Here is a 19,196-nt window from a genome sequence, read left to right on the forward strand (position 1 = left end):
CTGGCCAATCAGCACTGGCTAATGCATTGTATTGGCTTGATGAAGCAGTGCTGAATGTGTGTGCTTAGCACACACATTCAGCTCTACTTCATCGGGCTAATAGAATGCATTGGCCAATCAGCGCTGGCCAATGCATTCTATTAGCGTGAACTGAGTTTGCACAGGGGTTCTAGTGCACCCTCGGCTCTGCTACATCAGATTGCTACATCTGATGTAGCAGTGCCGAGTGTGCATCAGATGTGTAGTTGAGCAAAACTGACTCAGCACTGCTAAGTCTGCATTCGCATAGGAATGCATTGGCCAGCCTTCGGCCAATCAGCGCTGGCTCTGCCGGAGGAGGCGGAGTCTAAGGTCGGACCTGAATGGAGACTGGTGTGGAGCGATCTTAGACTCCGCCTCCTCCAGCAGAGCCAGCGCTGATTGGCCGAATTCCGTACTCTGGCCAATCAGCACTGGCTAATGCATTGTATTGGCTTGATGAAGCAGTGCTGAATGTGTGTGCTTAGCACACACATTCAGCTCTACTTCATCGGGCTAATAGAATGCATTGGCCAGCGCTGATTGGCCGAATTCCGTACTCTGGCCAATCAGCACTGGCTAATGCATTGTATTGGCTTGATGAAGCAGTGCTGAATGTGTGTGCTTAGCACACACATTCAGCTCTACTTCATCGGGCTAATAGAATGCATTGGCCAATCAGCGCTGGCCAATGCATTCTATTAGCGTGAACTGAGTTTGCACAGGGGTTCTAGTGCACCCTCGGCTCTGCTACATCAGATTGCTACATCTGATGTAGCAGTGCCGAGTGTGCATCAGATGTGTAGTTGAGCAAAACTGACTCAGCACTGCTAAGTCTGCATTCGCATAGGAATGCATTGGCCAGCCTTCGGCCAATCAGCGCTGGCTCTGCCGGAGGAGGCGGAGTCTAAGGTCGGACCTGAATGGAGACTGGTGTGGAGCGATCTTAGACTCCGCCTCCTCCAGCAGAGCCAGCGCTGATTGGCCGAATTCCGTACTCTGGCCAATCAGCACTGGCTAATGCATTGTATTGGCTTGATGAAGCAGTGCTGAATGTGTGTGCTTAGCACACACATTCAGCTCTACTTCATCGGGCTAATAGAATGCATTGGCCAGCGCTGATTGGCCGAATTCCGTACTCTGGCCAATCAGCACTGGCTAATGCATTGTATTGGCTTGATGAAGCAGTGCTGAATGTGTGTGCTTAGCACACACATTCAGCTCTACTTCATCGGGCTAATAGAATGCATTGGCCAATCAGCGCTGGCCAATGCATTCTATTAGCGTGAACTGAGTTTGCACAGGGGTTCTAGTGCACCCTCGGCTCTGCTACATCAGATTGCTACATCTGATGTAGCAGTGCCGAGTGTGCATCAGATGTGTAGTTGAGCAAAACTGACTCAGCACTGCTAAGTCTGCATTCGCATAGGAATGCATTGGCCAGCCTTCGGCCAATCAGCGCTGGCTCTGCCGGAGGAGGCGGAGTCTAAGGTCGGACCTGAATGGAGACTGGTGTGGAGCTATCTTAGACTCCGCCTCCTCCAGCAGAGCCAGCGCTGATTGGTCGAGTTCCGTACTCTGGCCAATCAGCACTGGCCAATGCATTTCTATGGGGAAAAGTTAGCTTGCGAAAATCGCAAACTGACAGGGATTTCCATGAAATAAAGTGACTTTTATGCCCCCAGACATGCTTCCCCTGCTGTCCCAGTGTCATTCCAGGGTGTTGGTATCATTTCCTGGGGTGTCATAGTGGACTTGGTGACCCTCCAGACACGAATTTGGGTTTCCCCCTTAACGAGTTTATGTTCCCCATAGACTATAATGGGGTTCGAAACCCATTCGAACACTCGAACAGTGAGCGGCTGTTCGAATCGAATTTCGAACCTCGAACATTTTAGTGTTCGCTCATCTCTACTAAAAACCCCAATAAAACTCGAAGGGAACCTGTCAGGTCGATTTGGGACACTAAACCTCCGACCAGTCCCTAGGACCAGGGGTTTAGTGTACCAAATTGACCTGTTGCAACACTGCATTAAAAAAAAAACAACAAACCTTTATACTTTAGTCTCGTCGGACTCATCTCTGGTGCTCCTGGTACCTGTGCTGTTGTTCATTAAAGCTGGGGATGTACATCCCTATGTCATTGTGCATGTACCCATGGTCCAGTGCATGTGCAATGAAGCTGAGGTGCTGTCCTCTGGCTTCACCAAAGAACTGCACTGGCTCTGAGAATACAGCAAGAGTATAAAGGTATTTTTACTGTGGGCAGAAATGGCGGTACAACAAAGCTATGTGGACACTAAACCCCCAATCCGTAAGAACCTTTGAGTAGTTTAATGTCTTAAATTATCCTGTCAGGTTCCCTTTTAAAGGAAGATTTCCATCTGAGACATTTACAGAACGCCACATCAAGGATATATGCCATAAATGCCTAACTTTTGCAAAGTCCAATTTTTGGACTCTTACCTATTGAAAGAACACTTAAAAGTTGGAAATTTCCAACTCCAAATAACTGCAATGGAGAGAGCAGCATGCAAGCAAGGCCACCTCTATATCATATGCCCTACAATGCCTTAATATAATATAGAGAAATTGAGTAGCTGCTGGGATCTGAAGATAATGGAGAGGTTATGGCTGCCCAAACCAAGATTTATATCGTCCTGTACAATCCATAAGAGGGGCACCACAAAGTGCCATGACTCTTATCCTGCGATGCTCACACAACACACTACTGCAACCTTTACTCTAATCCAGTATACTCTACAATATGTGGGCACACTGGATAATACAACTAGTCTTATACTGTATATAAACACTGTACAGTACCACTCCTCTAATCCTGTATACTATATATGGGCACTGAACAGTAGCCCTTCTCTTATCCTGCATGGTGGCTCAGTGGTTAGCACTGTTGCCTAGCAGTGAAGGGGTCCTAGGTCAAAATTTAGCCAAGTTTGAATCCTCGTTTACTGTATGGAGTTTGTATGCTTTCCCTGTGTTTGCATTTTTATTATTATTATTATTTATTTATATAGCACCATTAATTCCATGGTGCTTTACATTTGGGGGTTACATACAATACACAGAATATACAGGTAGATACAATGCTAACAATGACCGACTGGCACAGTGGGGTAGAGAGCCCTGCCCACGAGGGCTTACAATCTATGAGTTTCCTCCCACACCCAAGACATATTAAGGCTAAGGCTTCACATTGCGGAAAATATGATGTTCAATATGGCAGCCTTCATAAATCTTCTCTGATGTTTTTAAAGGATCTTTCTAGATTCTATAATGCACTATACTGTGCCTAGTGCCTGAGGCCGCAATATAGGGAATCAAAGTGAACCAAGAGAGAATACCAGTCTTGCACTGCCCCTTTGGGTTGCACTAAGCATAACACAGAATACCTAACACTGAATTGTTTCTTAAATCTATTCTCAGTGGCCCATATTACTGCCAGCCACACAATGCCCCATAAAAAGTGTCATCCAGTGTCCCATAATAGATGCAACCACACAGTGTCTCCCATTAGTTCCAGTCACACGATTCCCATTAACACTTCCCTGTAAATGCAGTTTGGCTGCTTGCTTCTTTTCTACTATCTGACATAGAGGATGCATATGAGCAAATACCAAAGAGCACTTATATGTATATTCCTATACTTATAACAATATTGTTAATTAATCCAGGAAGGGTATAATGGAGCGGCCATTCAATGGGCCTTTTAAAGCATTTGCCAATGACTAAAAACCCTTTAAGTGTCAAGAGAGGATGTTATTGCCAGGGTTCATAGTAAGTGATCAGAGTAGGACTCTACATATGTATATCTACTGAATATAAAAGGACTAGAAACAAAGGAATGACATTGCTGCTAACAATGGTGGTGATCATAATGGCCATCACTATACATGAAGATGCTCATCCGGGTATGGTGACAATGACAAACATTTGTAATGCACTTTTCTCACAGAGACTCAAAGTACAGGGGGCATTGTGGAGAATGGGAGTTAGCGGTTGCCATACAGGCAAACATCCCCAACATCCACAAATCTCAGTTTTCACGGGAAGCCAATTTACCTCGGAAAATTTTAGCATGTGGAAAGAAATTGGGGTTTCCAGAGAACAAACTCTATGCAGATTATGCAGCAGTGCTAACCCTCGAGCCTCCATGCTGTTCAGGTATGACTATGGTATAAGATCAGTTAGACCATTGTGATCTAAACGTGTAGCTAAATAGTTGAATTCCAACAAATACTAAAAAAAAACACCAACCACTAGTTCTTGCATTTTTTCCTCAAATTAGAATTCTTGCAGAAAGTGCAAGAAAAAAAAAAAAAGAGTGTGATTTAATCCAAATAGACTAACACGGAGTAACGTGCCACGTGATGTGGCACGTATACAGCGTGTGAGACTTTACGCGCCGTAAAAGCTCCCATTGATTTCAATAGGAGCATGGGTTATATACGCCATGTTATTTTGCAGCCGTGATTTTGCACAAAATCACGGCCGCAAAATAACGCAGTGTATACGATCCAGGCTGCCATTGAAATCAATGGGAGCTTTTATGGTGCGCAAAGTCTCACACGCCGTATACGTGCCACATCATGCGGCACGTTACTCCGTGTGAATGGACCCTAATGCACTTAGCGCCAATAATAATGAATACTGTAAAGGTTCTAGCGTTCACGTGTTAGAGCATTTGCAGTGTATGAATGTCCAGTCTGCATTACAACTCCAGTTTGGTTTGCATTATAGCTTTAAGTCTGTCTAGAGGGGAGTTATAGAGTTAAATGTGATCAATCACACTCGCTCCTTTCTAGCTGGAGAAGCTCTAACATGATAAAAGGTGTCTGTACTAGATCAATATACGGCAGAATGCCAAAATCAAAGAACGCCTAGACTGGACAAGTCTTCCACCAACAGAGGTAGGAAAGCTCCTGTCCCTTTCATTTAGATATGGGGAAAAAGAAGTGACAACCTCTCTGGCTGCCAAAAAATGATTGTCACATTTTAGCCCATAGGAATATTGCCAAGTAGAAACAGTTGTGCAGTTCAGGTTACATTCATACTGTGGAATAGGCACCAATTGAAGGTGCAGATCATCATTCAGGGTGCTAAGATAGCAGTGGCACCATAGTGCTTGAGAGGGTCCAGATTTAGGTAGGTAGACTCAGCTTTATGAATGGGATGTTATGTATGGAACACCGTTACAGATTTTGGATCGAGGTCCATAATAAAAAAAAAAAAAAAAAAAATTCTCTGGTCTGTTAGGCACATAATGGTTCTCATTTGTGCCAAGTGCCAAGCAATAAGGCCCTCCAAATGACATAGCATCTTATGTGAAATCGGGGAGTCTCATTAAATGAATAGAGTAACTGACATCCTGATCGTGACCATAGGCAACTCTTATTCCGACCACTTAACCTCTCATATGCTATGGTCACATGTGACAATTGTGTCTATGGGTTGGTTCACATCTGCATTGGTATTCCATCTGGGGTAGTCCGCATCGGGACCCCCCTGCACGGAATACCAAATGCAATTGAAAGCGCTGTGCAGTAAAAGCACACAGATCCCAATAGACTGTAATGGGGTCTGTGTGCTTGCCGCCAGATATCCGTAGCAAACATGCGGACAGGCAAGTACTTCACAATCTACTTTTCTGTCCGCATGATTCATGCGGGCAGCGCACGGCAAGCACACGGACCCCACTCTAGTCTATGGGGTCTGTGTGCTTTTAACTGCACAGCGCTTGCAAATTCGGATTCCCCTGGACGAAATACCAACGTAGATGTGAACGAAGGATAAGAGGTTGCTCTCACTCTCACTACTAGCAGCCAAATGAACACAGCGGGATCAGAGGACTTAATGGGGTGCCCTAGTATCTAGGAGCATTCTGAAGGTTTCCAGGCCTTGGACCTCAAATAATATCAATATTTTTTATCCACTTCATGCTTATTTATTTATATAGCAACAACATCAGTGCTGGACATACATTGATGCAACTTGTGCAGATGTAGAAGGGCCTAATAAGTCAGGGCCCTATATCACCTCAATAGCAGCTTCCTACTGACTTAGATCGTGTGAAAACACCTACGTTAATGAACCTCATGGCTAACTATTATTGGTGGATTGTTAGGGAGACTCATAAGAGGGTTAGGGAGCCTTCACACGATGTAACGCTGCGCTCATTCTGATTGTAAAAACACGTTCAGAATGAGCGGGTAAAAAGCAGCTCCCATTGACTTGAATGGGAGCCGGCATGCGGGCGCTCCCCATTGAAATCAATGGGAGGCTTTTTTCCCTATGCTTTCAATGTATTACGCGTGTAACACATTGAAAGCAATAGGGAAAAAAGCCTCCCATTGATTTCAATGAGGAGCGCACGTATGCCGGCTCCCATTCAAGTCAATGGGAGCTGCTTTATGCGCACTCATTCTGAATGTGTTATTACGATCAGAATGAGCGCAGCGTTACATCGTGTGAAGGCTCCTCACTGTGGTGACATATTGGAAAACAAGGGGCCTATAAGTGTTCTTGCTCAGGGACCTTCAGTTGCCTGTTTCCACCTGTGACCAACATATTCTGCAGCACTTTATAGGTATTGGCATCACTCACTGTCCTACATAGGGCTCACAAGCTCAATTCTCTGTCAGTATGTCCTTGGTGTGTTGGAGGAAACCAGAGTACACAACGAGAACATACAAACCTCATACAGATTTTATCCTTGGCTGGATTCAAACCAAAGACTCCAGCATTGTGAGGTATTTGTGCTAACCAGGGAGCCATTGTGCTATCCAAACAGATTTTGTTGAGGATTTTGTGTAACTCCTAAAGATCACCATCAACCCATTTCAGAACAGGAATGAATCATCCACGTGTAGAAGAGGACGGGATGGAACACCAAATATTCATCTACATGTAATATATTTTATTTCCAAGCAATTCACACAAAGGAAGTCAAAGATGGTTGACATATATCCGCAAGTGTAAATTTTACTTTACAGAAATACAGTAACATTTTGAGAAAGACCCTTCATTAGACATAATATATGTGGAATATGTGGTGAAGATTTTCTCTTGCTCCAGACCATTGATAGAAGCACAGGAGAAAGAAGCAGTGTAATTCTTCTATGTACGTTGTTCTGAATGGGATCCGTGTCATGACCTCCATGTTCTCCATAGTAAAGACAACACTCTCTCCTTACCAATCCAGGAGAAAATTTGTATAAGGTGGGGAACAGGTGTACCCCATCCATTACACGAACAGTGATTCATCTGAACTGACACCATGTAGTATATTTCATCTGTATTGTATAGTTCTGGAGAACTGTTTGGCTAGACAAAGTTTTCATTGGTAAAACCAGTTACAGCATGTATTCTGAAAGGTGTAGACCTGCAATGTATTAACAAGTGCCTTCAACTATGCTTTCAAGAAAAATATACTATGGGAATCATATGCAACAGAATGGGATTATAGACGCATAGGTCTGGTTGATAGTTTTGGCAAAACCTAGGCCTATTTAGGTTGAAATGAATTTCCTTGAATTGAAGGTTCACATTTACTTATCTCCTATCACTGATATTAACCATTGCTAGAGGAAAGGAATCCTCTGCAGACCTTGTGTGAAAAGTGCTGCGGGAAAAACAGGTCTCAGCATCGGGTGTTTTTTGAACCCTTGCCTTATCCATCACCCTACAGCTGGGGTGCTCACACTTTTTCATTATGTGAGCTACTTTATAAACTGACCAAGCGATAAGAACTACTACCCACTTCTTGTGGGTGGTGCCTGTGGGCGGGGCGGAGCGTGAGAGCAGGAGACAGCTCTCCGGTGTCTGCTTGTTCACAGCGCAGGCTGGGAATCATCTCTGGACACTGGCAGGCCGGGGCCTTGCACTCGTTCGCAGTCAGGGCTGCTGCTGCCTGGCCTGCAAGTCTCCGGAGTGCTTGTTCACAGCGCAGGCTGAGAGTTATCTCCAGACACTTGCAGGTGGGGCCCCCGCAGCCCTGACTGCGAACGAGTGCAAGGCCCCGGCCTGCCAGTGTCCAGAGATGATTCTCAGCTTGCGCTGTGAACAAGCAGACATTGGGGATCCCTGGCTGCATCCCGCGATCGACCCATACGTCCTTCGCGATCGACCGGTAGATCGCGATCGACGTATTGGGCACCCCTGCCCTACAGTGTATCAGATTTATCCACAGCTCTTCTTTATTTTCCTATTGAAAAGTGTGATTATTGTTGATTTTACTATACGCTTCTTACATGTTTGGAAATGTGGATCAGCTATTTCGATCTAATTTAGCATTGTCTTTCTATTTAGCTTCGCCTTTGAATATAGCAGTAGATTTTATAACTAGTATAAAAAGTAACTGCTTATGTTCTGAAAACTTCCAAAATAAAGGATCATGATAGAGTGATATATGGTATTTTAACACCCATAGAGCCCATAGGCTGGCATGCTGATCTGATAAGTGTCTGGGTCCTTTATACTCCACAGAGATGCTGAGGAATATTTCGTAGTATAGCATCTGAGACAGCAAGTCTTGTTTTTTCTAACAGCAATACCCTGCCCATATCTCCATGTGACAAAAACATAAGTGCATGTACAATATGTCATCAAAGCCGCTATGTCACAGGTCCACACAACGTGGAGTTAATGTGCTATTGTAACACGATATTACTGGTATTAAAAGGGATTAATATATATATATATATATATATATATATATATATATATATATATATATATTATACGTAACATGACACTAAATATAAGAGCGATGTCGATAAAGATTCCTTCCCATCACTAACTAGTAGAGGGCATTCTGGTGAACTGATAGAAATGCTACATCCATTTAGGTGAACGGCTGTCAGGTGCTGAAGAGATACTACAGTGCAGTGAAGTCTTTATGTATGCACTGCATGCCTTACTGCAGAACCAATTGTAAGTTTCTGCTCCCCCCCCCCACACATTAAGTAAAGGTTTACCACAAACTGGGAAAATGGATGCTTCACAATCCGAATGAAAAGGGTAAATCAAACATGGCAATTACCTCATTGCATGCAGATTGTGAAAGATTGTGACCTGTTCTTGTCTGCAAGAAAGAATTAGTAATTGCATGTATAATATGGGAGGCCAAGCGCCTGCAACGTGGTTCTTTATCATCAACTGTGTGCACGCTGCTGTGATGAAACACCAATTAAGGCCATTTGCATAGGAGAAGCCAAATTATGGGTACATGGACCATATATGTAGCTATTCCATATATAAAACCTTTAATCAATGTCTTACAGCCGAGAGGTAACACCATGGAGGAGAGTTCTTATAGATATAGGCTTAATTCCTTGGCATCTAATGGGATGTGAAATGTAAGTACTGAAGACACTAATGTTTTAGTCCTATAATAGTTATGTGTATTATATTTATGTTTATATTGCTATATGTTATACGATATTGTTACGTGTTGAGATTTCTTCATTCTTCATATAAATATTGTGATTTTTCTCTAGTTATTTGTTGTGATTTCCTCTCTGTATTACTCTTTTGTAGCATCTGCATCTTTATATGACTCTTTTGTTGTATAATGTATCCCGTCTTAAGGAGTGTCATGCATAGATAGGGCCATTCTGCATTTATGTATTTTGGCTTGCAGGTTGTTTTATCAAGCTGTTATTGGATCCGAAGAACATGGCTCATTAATGGATTCTGTAGACTATACTTAATAGGGAATTCCAGCCTTCTGTGCAGGGAACTGTAAGGAATGTACTATCTCTCTGATGTTGAGGAAAGGGAGGTGACAGATTGGAAAATGGATTGCCGGTGCTCCATCTTCTCCAAAAGCAAATGCTCTATTATAAGAAAGAATCCTACAACCTGAAGCAACAATACTGCCATTCAGAGAATATCTAGAGGACTATTTTGACCATGTAGTTTATGAAGAAATCATGTGGAGCCCCACCTGTCCTTAGACTAATTCTGTAATCCCTTGTGCTGTGAAGACATAGCTATGTAGCTGCTGTAGGTAGAACACTAGAGGGATTTACTTTAACCTCTTGAGTACTGGGCTGCTCCAATCAATGCATTTACCGGCATCCCCCAGCAGTGAAATGGTAAAAAAAAAAAGGGGGAAGAACTTGGGATCTCCCCATTACAGCGTCAGCAATGAGACTCCTGTTGTGTTAAAAAAAGGCTCCACAATGATCTATACATAGTGCATAATATGCCACAGGTAATTTATCTATATTTTACATGTGGTGCTAAACCTAATGGTATATTTTCTAGCTAGGTGTATCTTGAACATGCAGAATTAGATTTGCTAAGATTCCTTTTGCAAGAGATCAAATGTCAGCTTGCTGTCTGCTGTCAGTAAACCTATCCAATTGATTCAAGGCTCAGTACCCTGGCAGCTCATTTGTTATGCAGAATACACTTGAATACACATTTCATTTGTCTTCTCTCTGAGCTGTGTGACCTGGGCAAGAGACAAAAAGCCTGCTTTATTGCTGAGGGGTGGGGATCCACAACATCCACTGAGATCAGTGGGTGAATATAGGGCATGTATTGCCCCCGTATTGTTGTTATGAGCGGCAGAGTTGACTTTCTCAGTGAAAACTGAAACACGGCTACATATTATTATCTTTATATAGTCTCACCAACCGCAGACATTGCTGCTTATGAATGACTTCTAGGAGAAAGCTGAAGGACATGCATGGTTTTATAGGCTGTGTTTCAACAGGGTCTATGCCTGCACTGTGGGTATGAAAAAGTTAAAAGCTGAATAGTGGAAAGTACATACTACAGAGTTGTGCCCCACTTCCATACGGGTATTGCAGACTTATATATAGGTTTGTCCTCAAATTTAAAAGGTCACATTTAGTTTTCAAGTTGATATTTTTCAGAATGATAACAGGGTCTCTCTATGCAATCGGTGGTTGCAGGCTCCAACCTAGTACATGTTTTTTCCATAATGCAACATCACTTGTATGATGGATGTTTTAGTAGATAGATATATACGTATATGTACATGTGTTAATGTTTCTGATGAGAGGTTTCATTCGATGTGGATTCCAATGTTCCTTGTCTTCGGCTCTCCCTGTAATGTGGGATGTGCTGTGAATGCTGCTCTTGTTTTGTTGCAGTGCAGAATAGCGAAGCATCATAACGCAGGCTGACAAGGGGGAAGGCTGTGTGACTACTGCATCTGGAAACTGGGTCTCTGCAGATGTTTCATGATGTACCAGCTTTACCTAGCTCCTGCTTTTTTATTCCTTACCACCAGGCAACGTCACACCTCTTGAGGACACCAGACCATTTTTTTTCTTTTTGCTGAGCTTAGCATCTTCCAGCGATCACATTATTATACGTTTTAAACAGAGGATTTCAAGAAAGGGAACCTGCCAGACCAATCCTATCCTTTCACTTCAAGAAGAATGAGCTCCTCTTGCCAAGGAATCCCCCATTTTAGCAACAGCTGATTTCATTTTTTGGATTCTTAGGGCAAATAAATGTATAGGATGCCAGAAAACCTGTTTTTCTTCATTGTATTCCCTGGAGAACGGATTCTACCTAGTCTGGTTACTAAGAAACCTGGAGGATTGTTTCTGAAGGTAATGTCTTGTTTCATTGCTTGCACATAGGAAGACACTGCTTTCAATAAAACGACACACTGGATTTTAATAACCTCAGATATCTTATGATCACTATATTGCATGCTGTGACCTTTAGCTGCTTACCTTATCGTATATTGTGTTAGATAATATAAATATATGCATATACTAATAAAATATATTTTGGGATTAATCTGTTTCACAATTTGTCATTGCTGTGCAAGACTGAATAATTCCTTGGCGAGGAGATATTAATAATCCATGTGTACGTTACTATGTATACCATGTATAGGTACCATGTAGAGCTCATTTTAATACATATCATAATCTGTTGATTTTTGCACTGTATAATTTGTCCAGGGGAGATATTTATCTTTTATCACAATATATTTTATTATTATATTATATATTATATTTTATTATTATAATTATATTTTATTATGAGAGCAATGACCACAGGTTAGGCAGATATCAGATCTGAGATGAATATTTCTATGCAGATCATATATGCTGTATCCAAACAGGAAGCCATCTACTCTGGCCTTGTAATGTATATTACTTTGGAGGCTCCTGGGATCTCATATGTATTGAATGTAACTGAAGAACAATAATATCCTTCCCTAAAACTCAGCATTTTTGATGCTGTAATGAAGAATGAGGATGCATACCTTTAATGTATAGAATGCTACTGGGATACGGGAATTGATCTATAAAGCATTCAGCACCTTACACTAGTTGGTCTTCATAGTTCTCTTTAAGAGTTGCTAGGCAAAAGATAACCAGCAGCCATTGCAGTGCTTGTATAGAAAAAAAGGTGACCACATCCTTGTTTTATCTACTCTCCTTTTTCTCATTTTTTTTTTAGGCGAGAGGTTATATGCCTCTCACTTTACGAAAGCCTTTCCTGTCCTGAGTCCATCTACCCAAAGCGCTTCAGTGTGGTCACTGTACAGCCAACCAGAAGAACTAGGTTGTGCTCTAATTTGGACTAACTATGACAGTTGCCACTGGAGATCCCACAGATGAAGCATCAGCTTTGCCAGGTCATCCACAGGACAGTTATGACCCTGATCCTGATCATGAATGTTGCGAAAGAGTGGTTATCAACATTTCTGGCCTTCGCTTTGAAACTCAGCTCAAAACTTTATCCCAATTTCCTGAAACATTGTTAGGGGATCCAAAAAAGAGGATGAGATACTTTGATCCACTGAGGAATGAATATTTCTTTGACAGAAACAGACCAAGTTTTGATGCCATCTTGTATTATTACCAGTCTGGTGGAAGATTAAGGAGACCAGTGAATGTGCCCTTGGACATCTTCTCAGAGGAAATTCGGTTCTATGAACTTGGTGAAGAAGCCATGGAGATTTTTAGGGAGGATGAAGGATTTATTAAGGAGGAGGAACGCCCTTTGCCAGACAATGAGTTTCAGAAGCAAGTATGGCTTCTCTTTGAATATCCTGAAAGCTCTGGCCCAGCTAGGATTATCGCTATTATATCCGTTATGGTGATCTTAATCTCGATTGTTAGTTTTTGCCTTGAAACGTTGCCTGTTTTTAGGGATGAAAATGAAGACATGCATGGGAGTGCTGTAAACTACTATCCATATTCCAACAGCACAGGCCGATACCAACAATCTAACACCTTCACAGACCCATTCTTCATTGTTGAGACACTTTGTATCATATGGTTCTCCTTTGAGTTCTTGGTTCGTTTTTTTGCCTGTCCAAGCAAAGCTGGATTTTTTACCAACATTATGAACATCATTGACATAGTGGCTATCATTCCTTATTTTATTACGTTGGGTACAGAACTGGCAGAGAAAACTGAAGATGGGCAACAGGGTCAGCAAGCAATGTCCTTAGCAATTCTTAGAGTAATAAGACTGGTGAGAGTGTTTAGGATCTTCAAGCTTTCCAGACATTCAAAGGGACTTCAGATTTTGGGTCAAACACTCAAAGCAAGTATGAGGGAACTAGGTCTTCTAATATTTTTCCTCTTCATTGGTGTTATTCTTTTCTCCAGTGCTGTGTATTTTGCAGAGGCTGATGAGAGAGAATCTCAGTTTCCCAGCATCCCAGATGCCTTCTGGTGGGCTGTGGTTTCCATGACAACAGTAGGATATGGAGACATGGTCCCTACAACAATAGGTGGCAAAATAGTAGGCTCCCTCTGTGCAATTGCAGGCGTGTTAACCATTGCCTTACCAGTTCCTGTAATAGTGTCCAACTTCAATTACTTCTATCACAGAGAGACAGAGGGTGAGGAACAAGCACAATATTTGCAAGTAACCAGCTGTCCAAAGATCCCTTCATCCCCTGACCTTCAAAAAAGCAGAAGTGCCTCCACACTAAGTAAATCTGATTACATGGAGATCCAGGAAGGAGTTAATCATAGCAATGAAGATTTTAGAGAGAAGAATTTAAAAACTGCAAATTGCACCTTAGGAAATACAAACTATGTAAATATAACCAAAATGCTGACTGATGTTTGACGAATCTGCTCCTTGCAAAGTGTCTGGAGCAGCTGCAGAATTTGTGTAATGCAATAATCTGCTAGGTAATACTTTTTCTAGATGTGTCAATTCTGCATGGAAAGCAATAGTTGTGTAAGTGATGTTTTATTGCATCTGCAACAAATACGAATTCACGGAAACATCTATTGTCAACACTGATAGGCCAGAGTCATCTGGTAGCCTTCTTGACTAGGGAGTATTTATATTGTGGTGTGGCCATCAGTAATATTCACTTTACATACTACTATAGGCATCTCAGCCAGAATAGTGGGTATTTCTGAAAGAACTTAGCTGTACAACCTCTTGCAACATATAGGTGTCACATGTAGCTCTGTGACCATGTAAAGACGTAGCATCACAAAGAACACTTTCACAAGAGGTTCTGCAGCAACAAATGGCTTCACTGCACTGGAGACATTGATGGTATCACTTATATATTGCATTGCGGAGGAGCTAAACGGCTCCCACTAATTACACCTAAAAGATGGCGGTTTCCAAAGAAATGTTCTTCACAAAGAATTCACGGATACTATATTACCATGGCGAGAAACTAGTAGTACAATATTATCCAAACCTATTGGGTGTGCGCTCGCATATCCTGTAGTGATGTAAACTATATTTGCACTTAAATGATCAATGCACATATGTACAGCGCTACATTTCATGCTTTAAGAATTAAATAGCTGATTGAAAAAAGGCCTTCCATATTTTAATGAGGAACATATATATTTTTGTGTTAAGGCTCTATTATTTGTATATCAAAGCTTCGATCTTTGGAATTTTATTTTTGAAAAAAACTGTAGAAAAATGCTTTGCTGCAACTTGCAGTGTGTCTCTGCTGGGATGTATAACACAATGCTAACAGGATCTTAATGTGTACTATGATCTGCAGACCACTGACGAAGAAATATGGCACCATGGTCTACTGCTTCTTAGTTAGGAGAATCACCTCATTAGGTGATAGATCAATATTAAGGAGGATCCTTCACCCTTCAAGGGGATGTGACGCACAGGGTGGAAAGGTTTGAAGCTGCATTAAGACCATGGTTAGGGTAACCCACGTATATAATTCCAACTATATGTAAATTTACTGCATGCATATGTTAATAGTTGTTCTTTAACTGCTCCTAACAATCTCGATAGCGTTTCTACTTCAGGCCTGCATATGGAAAGCTCCTGATTTAATACTGCGCTACATATCAGGTTATTCTAGAGGTATACAGTACCTTGCAGGCTAAAATATAACAGGCCTCCTCTGGTGTGAAGGTTTCAGGTGTCGTGTTAGAAAATCTAGTATTCTATCACACTACTATACTCTTGACTACATTCCATTTATAAATTAGTAACTGTGAAAAATTGAATAATGCATGGATAAATATTGCATGCACACACTACCTATCTATAGACATATATATTCCGACACACATGCAGACATACATGAATACACGGGCAGTACACGGACAGTTCCATCTTAGTCAGACTTATCCCGCTACCTGTTTAGTCGTCTCACTGTTTCTACTATTAATTCTAGGACTGCATTCTTGTAATAACTTCCTTATAGGAATATCAATCTCAGATCAGGAAAAGGGACACACTGATTGTACATTTTATCAAGAGGTTCAACGTATAAGTCAAATATGCTTGCACCAAGGATTGTACATATATTTCAGGGAAACTTTGTTACACTTGAAAGTATATATCTGTTGTATTGTTCTAGTCATATGATAATAAAAGACAACAACATCGACAATGGTAGGAGAAAGGACGTGGGGAAAAGCGTTATTAAAGCGTAATCATATTAAATAAAAATATTATGGCAGCCATTGACACATCATTTGAAGTGGCATCAGAAGTATTGCACAATATATATATATGTGTGTGTGTGTGTGTGTGTGTGAGAGTGTGTATGCATGTGCATGGGTGTAAATGTTTGCCTAGGTAAATTCAATGAGAATTTGTGTGTATAATATATATATATTTATGTTTGTGTGTATCTGGAAATATACACTAATATGCACTCATAAGTTGGCACAGTCCTATGGGAAGTATGTGCTATGTATATATGAAAGCAGAAATACCGTAAATGGGTAATTATAATGATATTTTTTTCCACTCAAAAATTGTATTAATTTGTACTTAGATATTGATTATATAATATAATATACTATGAGTATATATGTATAACAAATACATGGATATCTGTGTGTTCTGTTTGTTCTGGATGCAAATATAGTCAAGGATATACAATATAAGACAACTATATGTACTGGTGCAATAGACTGATACAATTAGATTGAATTCACATGTGACTTTTATGTTGTGGGTTTTGCTACTTTTTTTACATGGACAAAAACTGAGGAAAAAGAGCATTTATGAATGAAGTATTAGGTTGGATACAGACATCTGTAATCTGGAAGCATTTTAATGTCCCAGATGTCCCAAACTTCAATTGAAGTCTATGGTGATCTAAAGTTCACATCTGCGTTTGGGCCATTCCGTTACAGATTTTTCATGTGGAAAGAAAAGTTCTGCAGCACTTTTCTCTCTGCATTTTTTGTACCGAAACTGAGCGGAAACCACAGAACCCCATTATAGTCTATGGAGTCTATGGAGTCTGCAGGTTTCTGAAGATGCAGATTAGGTTTCCATTCAGGGGGGTCCATGAAGGGAGAAGCATGCGCAGATGTGAACCGTTCCTAAATTTGTTGAAAAAGAAAAAAAGATAAATCAGTTGATCCATGAGAGGTCCAGGTTTTGCAGTTGAAATGTATCCAATTTATAACTATCTGAAAGTGGCCTAAATCTTCATTCACACTGCACATAAATGGTCTATATGTGGCTGATCACCATATTCTATGTGCCAAAATGGGAACAGATTCCCTGATTTCCTCTGGTAACACTTGATCCTACTTTTGGCATGTAGCACAAGGTTCTCATATGAACAGTCCCTGTGAATGAAACCTACAAAGTACAAGAAGCTTTCTAATGTAACTGTATTATAAAGCCTAGTATGATAATATGGTTTACAAATACTAAACAGTCATTGCTTCAAGAAAACTGGCTTAGTCAAATTCATTTAATGCAACTACAGCCAACCTGTCTGTGTGTAGGGTTTGCTAAAGCAAATATGCAGTTATTGTGGACGCACTGACTACAATTTAACCCCTGAGACTCAGAGACTGCAATATAATGTGTACAATGGCCTTGTTAATGCTATGCATCAGTTACTGCTGACGCAGATCTGTGGCAACGTTAGAATTAGCATATGTGTAGAAACCATATTTTACAATACATCAAAGGTGTTTCCCTTTAAATGCATATTAATGGAGTCATTCGGTGCCAGTGAGCGGGCCTGTCCTTTAGGGTTTATGGATTGCTTTATTTTTCATTTGAAGTTTAGGCATCTACATATGCTGAACCTAAAGGAATATTATGACCTCTGCAGATAAATGCTATTGTTTGCAGAAAGAAAAGTTATATAATGTATACTTCGCGTATCATTACTTCATGTTTTTTTTTAATGTAGATTGTGAGCACTACATAGAGCTCACAATGTACACTTTTTCCCTATCAGTATGAATTTTTTTTGGAATATGGGATGGAAATCCATGCAAACACAGGGAGAGCATACAAACTCCTTGCAGATGATTTTTTGCCCTTGGTGGGATTTGAACACCAGGACTCCAGTGCTGCAAGGCTGTAATGCTAACCACTGAGCCACCGTGTGGCCCCTTACATTATGGTTTTCAAGACCGCTTCCTGCAGGCATTCATTATCTTCTTCCAGGTCATGTGATGAATATATAGATGCTTTGATACTTGAACTAACTGTAGCCAGTCTTGCAACTGTATGACCATCACATGACCATCTTCAGTAGTTGATACCTTTTTAATGGCTAACTCATAATGATGACAAATGGCTGACGTTTCGGAACGCTAGGCTCCTTTCTCAAAGCAAATTTAAAAACATTTTTGAAGGATGCATATATATATATATATATATATATATATATATATATACAGAGCAGGCACAAAGGGCTGTATATATATATATATATATATATATATATATATATATATGCATCCTTCAAAAATGTTTTTAAATTTGCTTTGAGAAAGGAGCCTAGCGTTCCGAAACGTCAGCCATTTGTCATCATTATGAGTTAGCCATTAAAAAGGTATCAACTACTGAAGATTACCAAGTTTTCGTTTTTTTTTTTTTTTTATATTTCCAACCCACTGGCTAACACGGTACAACAACGAACATTTTCCCATCACATGACCAGGAGAGGTTGGATCCATTCAAACTTTGTTCCTATATCGACAGCAAGAAGAGATCTTGAAAATTACAATGGCTTAATACAGAAATAATGTTACAACATTGGATAACATTTCATGATGTAATGGAAAACCTCCATTTACTGAAACTATGATACTCCTTTAGGTTAAAGCTCCATGTAGAGGGCCAAAGCGAAAAAGTGTTGTGGGAAAAATCGCAGTGACTATAAAACGCTATGTTTTTTTCCATGGTGTTTCCGTCACAGCCAAATTGAGACATTTACACCATGTGGGCCCCGGCCTTAAAGGGACTCATGTGTATGGCTACCTTTAGAAAAGTCTTGGGAAACATCTTTGTTGCTACTGTATCTATTCACAAGTTTTCTGATTGTGGCTTACTGTTCTTGTAAAAAAAATTACATCAATGTGTCATCCTTATATGAGGCATTAATTTTAGGGGATTTGGATTTACTGATTTCAATTATAGTAAGCAGTTGGTTGTCATTATACTATCGCTCCATTGTTGGTGCAAAAAATTATTAAGGGGGCTGACAGTAAATGTTTGCCATGATTGTCATTGTGAATCACAATGGCTGACCATGAATATTAGAATACATAACTTATGGCTTCCCCTACACACTGAAAGTTGCCTGGCCTGTCATGTGATCTCACATTTACCACTGCGCAAAAGTCGATGTGATAGTCAAATCATTTTGCGACTTTAAAGTGAACCCATAAACTCTCTTAAAATGTCTATTTTGCTAGATATTTAAA

The 19,196-nt window shown here is 40.7% G+C and overlaps 1 protein-coding gene across 1 annotated transcript; it reads left to right on the forward strand.

The window, feature by feature from the left end:
• Positions 1 to 11,129: 11,129 nt before the first annotated feature.
• Positions 11,130 to 15,959, forward strand: LOC142194803 (potassium voltage-gated channel subfamily A member 2). The gene is made up of 2 exons (XM_075264172.1): positions 11,130 to 11,630; positions 12,496 to 15,959. The coding sequence occupies exon 2, from the start codon at positions 12,625 to 12,627 to the stop codon at positions 14,122 to 14,124; it is 1,500 nt and encodes a 499-aa protein (XP_075120273.1). The 5' UTR covers positions 11,130 to 11,630; positions 12,496 to 12,624; the 3' UTR covers positions 14,125 to 15,959.
• Positions 15,960 to 19,196: the final 3,237 nt, after the last annotated feature.

Source organism: Leptodactylus fuscus, chromosome 2, assembly GCF_031893055.1.
Source record: "Leptodactylus fuscus isolate aLepFus1 chromosome 2, aLepFus1.hap2, whole genome shotgun sequence".
Classification (NCBI taxonomy): domain Eukaryota; kingdom Metazoa; phylum Chordata; class Amphibia; order Anura; family Leptodactylidae; genus Leptodactylus; species Leptodactylus fuscus.